The sequence below is a fragment of the Nanorana parkeri genome, unplaced genomic scaffold (genome assembly GCF_000935625.1).
Source record: "Nanorana parkeri isolate BGI_ZX_2015 unplaced genomic scaffold, ASM93562v1 scaffold69, whole genome shotgun sequence".
In the NCBI taxonomy this organism is placed as follows: domain Eukaryota; kingdom Metazoa; phylum Chordata; class Amphibia; order Anura; family Dicroglossidae; genus Nanorana; species Nanorana parkeri.
In genome coordinates this window covers 2131748-2144128 of record NW_017306337.1, presented here as the reverse complement: position 1 = coordinate 2144128, position 12381 = coordinate 2131748, and the positions used below count along the sequence as shown (strand labels likewise).

General features: G+C 40.4%; 1 protein-coding gene across 2 annotated transcripts in view; it reads left to right on the top strand.

Annotated features, from left to right (window-relative positions):
* The window catches only part of DVL3 (dishevelled segment polarity protein 3), an 80060-nt gene that overhangs the window by 53079 nt on the left and 14600 nt on the right, over positions 1–12381 (top strand). For both annotated transcript variants that reach the window (XM_018576541.1, XM_018576542.1), the window contains exons 5-6: positions 10940–11075; positions 11699–11792. In XM_018576541.1, coding sequence (XP_018432043.1) covers positions 10940–11075; positions 11699–11792 — 230 coding nt within the window. The remainder of the gene's footprint in view (positions 1–10939; positions 11076–11698; positions 11793–12381) is intronic.

The window sequence follows — 12381 nt, the reverse complement described above, 5'->3', positions numbered from 1 at the left end:
AGACACCTGAATCAGATCTGCCTCTGACCTAACTGACAGTGGGACACTGCTGAGAGACATAAATCTAGCCATACACTGCTCAAATTTCAGCCATACGTGACTCGAATTTTGGCTGATTGCTCCACCTGGCTGAACAAAAGGGGATTTAAAAATCGACCGAGCCGGGTGGAAAGTTATCGGCAGAACATTGACTGCATTCTATAAGATGCAGTCACTTTTTTGGTCATTCAGACCGCAACCGGTGCAGCATGAAGGAATCTAATTCTCTGAAAATCTAAGCAATCTAAGTGCATATGGGTAGCTATTGTATGCGTGTGAGCAGACTGGAAGTCTAGTCTGGAGTTTGAGAAAGCCAGTCTGACGGAGAGGCTGGGACTGAAGCAGTTTGGTCTGGCTGAGCGAGTAGACCGTTCTTGTATAAATTCTGTTTTCAGGCTACCTGCTTAGTGTAAATCTCTATTCTAAATGGGTGAACTCAACAAACGACAACAAAAGCATGGGAAAAAGGGCACGACTACACTTAAACAAGCTTGTTAGAAATCTGTTATGGAAAAATATGGTTGCTGCCACTGCTTTAATCTGGGGGGAAAAAACAGTTGCCTGGCTTTTATGCAGATCCTCTACTTCAGGCTGGAAACGTATCTTTCCATTTTCAGAAGTCTTATCAACACGCTTTGTCAACACACTCAAGTGCATTAAATGTATGTCAATGTGCGTTGACTTGGTTTCAGGGAGAAAAAAAAATTTGGAAATGGAAAGTAGAATCTGCCTGAAAGCCAGGCAACCAGCTTTAAGAGCTCAGCACTGTTTCTTAACCAGTTTGAACCAAGCTTGAGCAAAGTGACACTAAACTCAGGGGTTAAAGCTTAATAATTAAGATAATTGAAAGTATTTTTAACAAAAATATATTTTCTTTGTGTATCACTCGGCTGCAGATCCTGAAAAAAAAAATCTCTGAATTCATGCTGACATTGTCCTTCCTTCTGGAGGGTTACTACTTTTTTTTTCCCCATGGTCCCTGTGTGTGTTGTAAAGTAGCCACCACTCCAAGCTCACTCCCGTGATAGACTACAATCTCAATACAAATTAGTAAACTAAATGTGAGATTGTAGTCCATCATGGGAAGGAGCTTGGAGCAGTGGCGGGAGCTTGTCACGAAGTATTATCATGCTTTGTTTGCCCATATTTTTATTTTATTTTATTTTTTTGGTCCTTCAAGGATTCTTGTGAAGAATTTGCCAGACTGAGGTGTTTCGTATTATATATTCTTTTATCTGATTATTATATAAATGGAAGATGTACTATGATATATCTTCTGGTGCAATTACTTATGGCCTCAGCTGCCTAAGGGACTCATTAAATGGGTACATTTCCTGATTTTTCATGTTGGAAAATATCCCTGTGAGCAGGTCCTGATCCTTCACCCTTCGATGAGCTTGATCACGATCCTTAACCAAAACTGATAAAATCACACAAACATTACATGGAGGACGTGGTACACTGATCGTATGATGCCTATGGCAAGAATCCTAGTAAGTCATGCAAAGGGCAGATATCTTCCTGCCCACCATACTTAGGGAGGTAAATTTACCTTTCGGTGGCCTGCCTTAAGCTAGGTAAACACAGAATGTTGTAAAAAAGATTGTTTTTTGAAAGTTTGTTTGTTTTATTCTGTAATAGTTGACCAAGTCAATTCAAGAATTGATTTCAACCATAGGGCCAAAAAAAAATAAAAAAAATCGAAGGAGCAGGATGGAAATTTTTTTTATCTAACAAGATTCTGATGTTGAATGTGGTTTTCATTCAGATAACTCTATTTATTCCAAAATCGAATGTTGATATCAAACGAAATTTCAAAAGACATTTGTCAGGTCTCGGATGGCATTATCAAATGCTCTGCTGGGAGTGTTCATATGAAAGTTTGTATGTAAACCAGGTAGACTAGGTACTTTTACACCTCTAGACATCCTAATTGGTGACTAACCTTGAGGTAGATATCTGCTATGATGCCAATGGCAAGCGTGATCGGTGAGATTATATGATGGGTGTCAGGTTATTATGGGTAAAATAGTACTAAAACCAGGTGTTCTTAACTGCCCTATTGCTGCTTCTCTGCTGAATGTTTTTAGGTGATTGCTGATGTCTCCTAGACATTAATTGTCCAAGAGTATGAGACTCATTTCATCTTATTTGTCATCTCATTTCTATGGCTATTTAGCAGTGACCTATAGTAAACCCAGCCGAGCTGTCTGCCCGGAATGATCAGCATAGGTATCGGTGGTACCCATAAAGATATTGATCATCACTCATTCTGGTAGTAATCATCCTATTCAAGTGATGGTCCTCTTAATGTCTGAGCACCTTTTCAATTTTCTGTACCGGTCTAGCAGTCATTTGTCATGTAGATTACCCTGGGTTGGGTGTGGTGAAAGGTGCCAGCTGTCTGAATATCTCAGATAGAGATCATTAGGGATGAAATCTGCATTTCCATGGCTGTTTTAAATCGGAAAATCAAAAAGCTGCCCATAGACATTAAAGAATGGTCTGTTATACAGGATGGGCGCTCCACTTCTAAACTTGGCTGTACAGATCTTGCATTTAAACTTTATGTATGCTGTTTGGGCGAAGTAGGATGCTTTACATGGTGCTGGCTTCTAAGTAATGGAACATTAACAGTCGGGTGAAGTCCTTTTTTTTTTTTCTGCCACCTGATGATCTTGGAGCACAGTGCTGATCATATAGGTCTTAAAGTAACCCTGTCATTAGAGAATTGTGGGGGCTGCCATTGCTGACCACCATTAAGGGCCCTTTCAAACTATGTCTAGAGCAGATACAGACCAAAATGTGTTTTTGTCTAGTCCAAAAACGCATCCCCATATATTCCCATGTTATTTCTAAACTTAGTTCACACCCTTCGCACCCTTTTGTATGATCTGCAGTAAAGCGAACTTTTGAGTCCATGAAATCCGTTAATGAACTGCATAATCTGCATTTTTACAGTTAGGCAAGTAGAACATTTTGCGGTGCACTAAAAAAAGGGGGGGAGGGGAGATTCACACATATATGTATGTTCTTTTTCTTCTATTCTAAAAAGAAAAGTCAGTTTACAGTATGGCAACCATGTCTTGTCATTGGGTGAGTTGGGTAGAAAATGTGCAGGTGGTCCATGGCAGTCCATGATCTAAAGGGCAGTGGGTATATGTTTCCCCTTTTGATTTTGTTCTACATTCTGGTCATTATGGGAATAGTAACATTGCTGTTCTGGAATGAAATTCTCCTCTGTCCATGGGTAATTTGCTGTGAGACATTCAGAGATGTTCTTCAGACAAACTACTAAATATACATGCCCAGTATGCAAGCTGGTCTATCTGACTGAACACCTCTGCCATGCTGTTCAGTCAGTCATGTGATAGCGCTGTTGTTTTGTTTTGGCTTCCACTATCTCCTAAGTGCTCACTGAACAGCTCATTAGCAGTGTAGAAATACTAATCTATTGTTCAGCTCGCAGGCAAGTGACACGGCAGGATATAGTCGTAAAATCTGACTGCCTATGCATTATGGCAAAGCAGTGTGAATCACAAGATTAGTTGAACAGGGTTAGAAATCCTTTGGCAGGTAAAAGTTTATTTAGACCTTGGTTAGACAGAGGCAGTTTTTGGGGCCCTAGTCGGGTCCTACTGACAACTGAAAAGCAGATAAATGTGAACCGAACCAAATTGTTTTCGTAACTTATCAGTTGCAGGGAGGCGCAGCATAGTGACTTAATCGTTTGAGTAGGCCGTCATGACATTGCTGCAAAGTAGAAAATCGTTCCATCGGCAGGTGTAACCCTCCTCATAAAACCTTAGTGTTGGGTGCTTTGCATCCAACCAAGCGTGAATTAAGCCTAATAATCCTGCATGTAACGACTTGTCTGGAGCTCCACTTTAAATTGTTTTATCATATAGACAAAGGAGGAAAATTTAACTGTTCTTAGAGTGACACAACACTCATTTTGTTAAACCTTTAAATGCATTTACCTTTTATTAGGGATGCACCGATGCCGGTATTTCGGTATCGAGTACCGATATTTATTTTTTCTGGTGCTCGCCGATACCGAATACCGGAAGTCCCATTCAGGAAGCCAGGCGCCGTGTAATGACTCACCACCTGGTTTCCTGATTAGCTGGGAAGCCGGGCAGCATGTAAATACTCTCTTCCCGATTAGCAGGGAAGCCGTCCCCATGCTTCTCATCACTAGGTGACGAAAAAGCATGGAGCCGGCTTTCTGGCCAATCGGGAAGCCGGGCGCTGTGTAATGATGCGGCGCCCGGCTTCCTGATTGGCCGGGAAGCCGGCTCTATGAGGTGACAAAGGAGCATGAATCCAGCTGCCCGACCAATCAGAAAGCCAGTCGCTGCGTCATTACATGCTGCCCGGCTTCCTGATTGGCCTGGAAGCTGGCTCCATGCTCTCTCGTCACAGCATGGAGCTGGCTTATAGTATAATGACGCGCTGCCCGGCTTCCTGATACCGGAAGTATCGGGTTAGGCATCGGAGCATTTGGGGGAGTACTCGTCCAAATACTCAGCATCGGCACCGATACTAGTATCAGTGCATCCCTACTTAATATTTTACAAAAATTGTATCTTATTTATGTATCACTCGGCTGTATATCATCAAATCATCTCTGAATTCATTCTGACACTGTCCTTCCTTGTGGTGGGTGGCTACTTCTGTTCCCCATGGCCCCTGTGCGTGTTGTAAAGTAGTCACCGCTCCAAGCTCACTCCTATGAGGGACTACAATCTCAATACCAATTAGAAAGCTAAACATGAGATTGTACATGGGGAACAAAAGTAGTCACCCTCCAGAAGGAAGGACAGTGTCGGCACCAATTCAGAGATGATTTGAGGATCTACAGCCGAGTGATACACAAATAAGATACATTTTTGTGAGTAGTTAGGGAATTTGAATGCATTTGTAAGATTTTACTCCTGAGTTTAGTGTCACTTTAAAGATGTGTTCATGTAGTTTATTCCTAGTCCCCATGTCTCCAAGTACTAATATATTTTTTCCAACATTAAAGAGTGTGGCTTTTCAGAGCTGTGACGTTATATTATTCAGGCAGATTGTTGTGCTCACTCCATAAGGTGTATTCTTAACATTCAGTGTGTGAGAACAATACTCTCCATCCAGAATGTCACAAAGCATCTGCCAGGAGGAGAGGACAAGCACCTGCCCACACCCCGCAGGTAAATACATTGTTTAGAGTGTTGCTGAGAGACTGCACGCCCACCCCTTTGCACGGTGAGAGTGTGGGAGCGGAGGAGGAGCCTGAAAGACTGCACGGAATGTTGTGAGGTAGCCATGTCATTTTTCACAGGTGGCTCGGTGTTAATAGCCTGACTTTCAGATGGGAGAACATTGTATTGTTAAAGTGGTGGAAGGAGCTCTGAATTTGAAGAACAGATCTAATATACATACTAAAGAATCCTGGATGTTGTGTGTTTCGCAGCGATGTTTTTACCTGGTGTTTTTTTCTTTAATGGGGGATTTAATTAGTCGATGGATAAGAAGCTTTCTTTTCATGGATATCTAGTGTGATTGGAAGTTCATTACCTTTTGATTGGAACTGCAGCACCCTGCCAAAATGGTGATGGTTCTTTGCTTTGGAAGTAGGGAAAGAAACCGCTCTGGATCCAGATCACAATCAGCTGTACACCAGGACAAACCTTCTTCTCTCAATCTTCACCCTGACTTCTGGTATCCTGGACCTGATCAGAGAAGCCCCCATAGTGAGTGTCTCCGAGCTGCCTTACCAAGTTTTATAATTCATTTGCACACAATTGTGTGTAGATTCTGTCAACTTGAAGCACTTAAATTAGAAGGGGTTAATGCAGTCCTTGAATAAAGTAGCTAATGCAATTTTCAATAAGTTTTGCTTAAATAAGGGATAACAATACAAGTTTCCTGAACTAGAAGATCTTGAGAAGCCCTCTGATAATTTTTAGCTGTATGTATGTACTCAGGATCTTGTCTGCGTGTTGAGTTCAGTGCTACCTGGCTCCTTGCATTCTTTTGCCTGTTTTTGTTACTGCTCTGTTTGCTTGGTTAAACCGGTTCTTTTAGTTACTGGAGGAGACGTCGTATAGATATCAGGTATCAGTGTGAAATCTGTGTTGGAAGCGTGTGCTTCTCATACCTTGGGTCTAAATTCTCTCCTCCTGTCATGACTATATCCTTTCTGCTTTTTTTTGTTTTGCTTACTACAAATATGTTCTGTTATTCCATTGTTTAATAGACCCCATTCACACATGAGCTGAGTGTATATGGTTGTTTTTGGCTGAGTGTTGTGCAGGTGTTTTTTATGCACTTTTCAGACATGAGTGTTTTTTTATTACGGTATTACTTTTAGCTATGTATACCTGGTGATGCTAGAGCATGGAGATGGCTTCCCGGGCAATTGGGAAGCCAGGCGGCGAGTCATCACACGCCCCCCCGGCTAGTCGGGAAAACAGGCACTGAGTGATTACACACCGCCTGGCTTCCGTAATGATGCTTCTGGTATCGGTATTCAGTATCGGCCAGTACCGAAAAAAATAACGGTACTCGATACCAAAAAAGATTGTATCTGTGCATCCCTAGTGTTTTTATACAGGTGAAACTGGAATAATTAGAATATCGTGCAAAAGTAATTGCAGTAAGTGCTGCAAAAGGGGCCCAAACCAAGTACTGAGTACATTTGCATGCTTGTACTTTTCAGAGGTCCGATATTGTTCTATGTACAATCCTTGTTTTATTGATTGCATGTAATAATCTACTTTTTTGAGGTTGTGGATTTGGGGTTCTTGGGGTTTTCATGAGCTGTAAGCCATAATCATCACAATTATGACAAATCACGGCTTGAATTATCTTGCTTTGCATGTAATGAGTCTATCTCATATATTAGTTTCACCTTTTAAGTTGCATTAGTGAAATAAATGAACTTTGCACGATATTCTAATCGAGTTTCACCTGTATATGCATCTAATAGATATAGATATATAGATCTACTTCTATATCTGATAGATAGATCGATATATATAGATAGATAGATATAAAAAAAAAAAAATAGAGTATTGTAGTATGCGATGATACCTTTCTCATTGGACTAACAAAATATATAAAAGACAAGTTTTCGAGAGTTAACCTCTCTTCTTCAGGTCAGTATTGCTTCTGTGATTAACCGATTAATCAAACTTAATAATCGGCCAACTAATCGATTATGAAAATAATCGTTAGCTGCAGCCCTAATTGCTTCTGACCTGAAGAAGAGAGGTTAACTCTCGAAAGGTTGTCTTTTTATATATTTTGTTAGTCCAATAAGAAAGGTATCATCGCATACTACAATACTGTTTGTTTTTTTTGTTTTTTTTTACATCTTCTCTACTGGACTAATACGGCTTACCCATTTACACTACACTACTCACACTCACACACACTCACTCACACACACACACTCAGCCCAGTTCACACCACTGTACTGTGGTGGTGTGCGCTGGGGGAGGAGCAGAGTGTCACTTGACTGATGGCTCTGGGGCTGCTGACATCACATGCAAAATGGTGGCACAGAACAGCAGTATCAGCACTTTTGCATGTCTACAGAGGAAAGGCTTTTACTGGTAAATGCAAGGAAGATTTGTGTTGCAATTAATGGTCTGGTGACAGGGTCTCTTTAATTATTGCATTTGTTATGCCAAGCTGTTTGCTTTTGGTTGTTTAATGCGTGTTATAGAGGGAATCATTAAAGGATGGATGGATTTTTCAGTTTTCCCTTATGATAAGATCATGTTACTCTAGGGGATTATCCATTTTATGTACTAAATGAATTTTTTATTTGTATATGAAAAGAACTTGTAATTTTATTTTGCGATTACTGTCAAACATCACCATACATTGCAGAGTTCTAGGAGTCCATTATGCTACAGCTTTGATATAGTTTGAAAGATTTCAGTCTTCAATATTCTGTAAACAACTTGTAGGTTCAACCGAGCTGTCAACAAAATGATGTGTCTGTTTTTGGGTAGATGCCCGAGCTTTAAACCTCCAACATTTTCCTTTTATCTTGGGTACTCTCTTGGCCTTCTGGATCTATTTGTTTTCATACTATTAAAAATAAACTCCCTGGTGGACGGGAACATTTTGGTATCATGGCATGGAGATCTTGCTCTTGAAGTAGACAAGACATCGGAAAAAAGGTGCTAACGCAGCCCACATGGCTCCACTTGTCAGTAAAGCGCCACTTGTGGGTGGACGGCCCTTTTGAAGTTTTGCCTTTTTACTGTTGGAAGGAAAACACATAAAAGAAGCACTGCTGTTCCACAGCTCAGGAAAGGAATGAGCTGGGAGCTTGCCGCTGGGAGCATGTCTTTGCTCCAATATGAGCAAACAGAAGAAAAGCTAGCTGCACACCAGATTCCTCTGAGATAGTTTATTGAATCTTATACCCCCCCTGCCCCCCCTCTGGTCTCACGCATTTCACCAATCACAGGCTTAGTCACAGAGATCTCTGGGACAAGTGGTAGAGTAGTAGTAAGACTACAGTGGGGGATAGCTCTGAATTGAAGGTGAATATTGCTGCAAAAGCTTATTTTGTTTTGTTTTTGTATCTTTTAATGTTATTTTAGCTTTTTATTATGTTCTATTTGGCTGGAGTTCTGCCGTAACTAGGATGTTTCATATCCCCATTGTCACCTTTTGATTGGGTATGCTAATGCAGTTTTTTTTTTTCTTCTGTTTAAATACTTGTGGACTGCATTAAAATGCCGACCATAAACAAAATAGATTGTTACAGTATGATGCCATTTTTCTAGAACTGATTGGAAAATGACCTCAAATACATAACTGGTTGTAGTGAACAAACATGCGCATGTGAAACGGCCCCCTATGTACAATAAGATGTTCTGTTCTATATGCTGGTCGGTCCTACTAGAGTGTATATTGGAAATTAAATATACATGAGGGTACATGAACTTTTGCACACATGTCTGCAAAAATGATGTGTGCTAGACTTCATCAAATCTGTTTTTAGGTTGGTATTTAAAAAAAAATCTTGTAAACGTAGTCTCAAGGCTACAAGTTATTTTGTAATGATCTTTACCTTTCTGCGTGCCAAAGAAATTACTTGGGTTCCAAAATGATCTGTGCTTAGTCAGCCGTAAGCAATAACTTGAAACACCAAGGTGCAAAATGAGTTGAGTGCTGGTAATTAAATAGTGTTGTCTGCTTTCTCAAACCGCCCTTCCGTTTCATCTGGATTGTTTTTATTTAGTGTATTTAACCTGGTTTACGCTGATTTTAGAGCTGCATGCCTTACAGCTTATGGGCTTATATTCAATAAAGTAAGGAATGCATAGCGTGGCATAACTTATATCAGCCTGTTAATGATCATCATTCTCCCAGGATTATGAAACTCGTAAACCATGAAATATGGCTTCCTGTACTTTGATTTTCTGTTATTATAGACTACCTACGGATAAAAGATGATTTGTATTATGACTCGTATGTGTTTCTGTCTTGGCACCTTAATCTTATAGGATGGTTAATGTGATATACATTTGAAAAGATCCTGTTGTGCTTTAAATAGTTTCAACATGGCTGATGTAGGAGTTGCAGAGGAGCCGATAACCTGCATACTGAACTCCCCGCATTGATGACCATCTTGGACATGGTTGTGTCTCTGCTATTTTGTTTATTATTACCTCACATAATCTAGCTGATCTATTGTATCACATCATTTATATTTCTTCCTGCTGTTCTCATCTCTTTACCTATGTTGTATATTTTTCTGGTTTTTATGCATAAATATAAAAAAAGTGATCTATGTGTTTGGACACACTGCAACCTCTGCAAGCACCCAGTAGGCAGCCCTTCTTATGGAATACATTGTCATTCTAGGCCTGGTTCACACCCAGGTGTTTTTGAGCAGTAGAAGAAGTGCTTTAAATTGCCTAACACAAGAAATCCCATGATTTTCATTGGCCCCTGTTCACACCTGAGCAGCAAAATGCCAGAAGCAAAACGACAAAAGCAGAAACATGTACATAAGCTTTTTTTGGCAGTATACAGCTCATTTTTCCCCCATAGACTTCAATGGAAACGTCCTTATGTGTGCGTGTTTTCTTGCATATCATTTTTTTCCCAAACGCACGAAAAAAGCATGCTCAACCTGCGCATACAAATGCACAAAAATGATGCTGCCTTGGTGTGAACGGGGACTTAGAGATTTTGCTGAGTGATCGTGTTGGTTTCCCCAAAATGAAGCTGGCTGCATTGATGTTCACACAGTACCTTGTGTTTGGACGGAACAATAGCACATCTCTATAGTGGCCAGATTTTCTCACTGCCAACTTATGTTTTTTGCTAACCATACATAGGTTTTCTGACTGCCTGAATACCAGAATGTGGCTAGCCTTACATAGCCATACTGTACTGAAAAGAGTGGATAAAGAATATAAGGCAGTCATGTCAGTTTATCACGCGGACCAGATCAGATGCCCAATGCTAGTCTGTTAGTAGCCAGGTCTAAATGGACAGGCGCCTGTTTACCCCTGACTCCGGCCAGATCTGGAAAAACAAATGAAACAGTGTTCCATTTTGAAGGACCAAATTGTGCCGGATCGGGGGTAATCTAATGCAAACTGACACAACCAACATGGATGATTATATTTGTAGTGGTGTATGTTGTGAAAAAAGAAAATGTGTGATAATTAGAGAAACACAAGGATGTTAGTATGTAACCATCTTTAGCATGGTGTGGCTAACGGAAGAATTGTTTCTGGACATTTCTTTATCTTGTGTTTTGCCTTTTATGCCCACCGATGTGTATCTCAATCATGTACTCCTTGCTTTAGATTTCTATAAATAACAGATACATGCTTTACATTCCAATTGTTTTTTTCCCCCCCCCCGTTTACAGCTCCCAGGCTAAATGGTACAGCAAAGACGGAGAGGCGCAGGGACACGGGGGGGTATGAAAGCTCATCCACCCTTATGAGCAGCGAGCTGGACACAACTAGCTTCATTGACTCTGATGAGGATGATTCCACCAGCAGGTATAATGATGTGTTTTTTGGGGGGAGTTGTGAAATACAGGCAACAACTTATACTGGCACAACTTTTTTTTTTTTCTTTTAATTTTCAGTTTGCATTATACTGCCATATCCCCCTAAAGTTTTCAGTTTACTTTGCTTGCCATGGCTTACAACTAGAACATGTAGATTTAGAAAGGTAATAGAAACAGGATCAATTCGCCTAGTTATTACTTTGATTCCTGTGCTTACCTGATCATAACAGCAGGTGATGCTACTGATTTGCCTGCTGCTTGATGTAATTACGCAGTATATTAATGGAGTAGATTATAGTAAATATTGGTGATTCTGCAAATCAGGAGCGCATGTTGTACCTGCAACATTTACATGAAAAGATAGCAAATGTTAAAAATATAATGGCCATGACTCGATTGCTTGGCTGCTTTTTAAACATCTAAATGATTGCTGACATATCACTTCTCGCTGTGAAAAAATGAGTAAGAACATCTCAACAGGCATACACCAACTCTCTACAATGGGGAGACATTTGTGGCAGTGTCTAGTGTTTATGAGAATTCTAGAGAGAACAGCTAGATCCTTTACTGTCCTGGAAAAACGTCATATTTTATATTTGTATCTGTTTGCAGGTTTAGTAACTCCACAGAACAGAGCAGTGCATCTCGCCTAATGAGGAGGCACAAAAGGCGCAGAAGGAAAACAAAAGCCCCCCGTATTGAGAGGGTGAGGTCTATCTCTGTGAAGACATTAAATTGTGCAAAATGTATTTCCCTTTACAGTACCATTAGTACAAATGGAGAGCAGGTTATAGAATACAGCACATAGTGTTACAGATAAACTGCATTTCAAATTACATTTACTTCCAAGCTAATTAACACTCACCCACCCACTCATTACCACCCTCACATTTATAGCGAGGTAAATACACAGTACTCTAACCTGTTTGTTGGAGGAAGATGAAAACAAAGTTGAAGGTGTGCACAGGTCTGACACCTAGAAAAGGCAGCACTGTCTGATTTAAGGTCTGTAGGTTTGTATGGAGGGAAGGGGATTTATGTGAAGATTAAGAACCAGCCTTGGACCCAGATTAACATAATATAATGTTTCCGGCATGTTATATTATGTTCTCTGCTTTTCTGAAAAGTCACTTCACCAGATTGGAAGCTTATTTAGTGGTGAGGCTGTTTTAACAGTAATCTCTGTGAAAACCTCCTCCCCTCTTGCGGGGTGAAGAAGTACTGTGCTGCATGTTTCCAGCTTCTGTTCTGCCACTCCTGGTTATCCATCTGATCTGGGGGAGTTAGGGACAGTT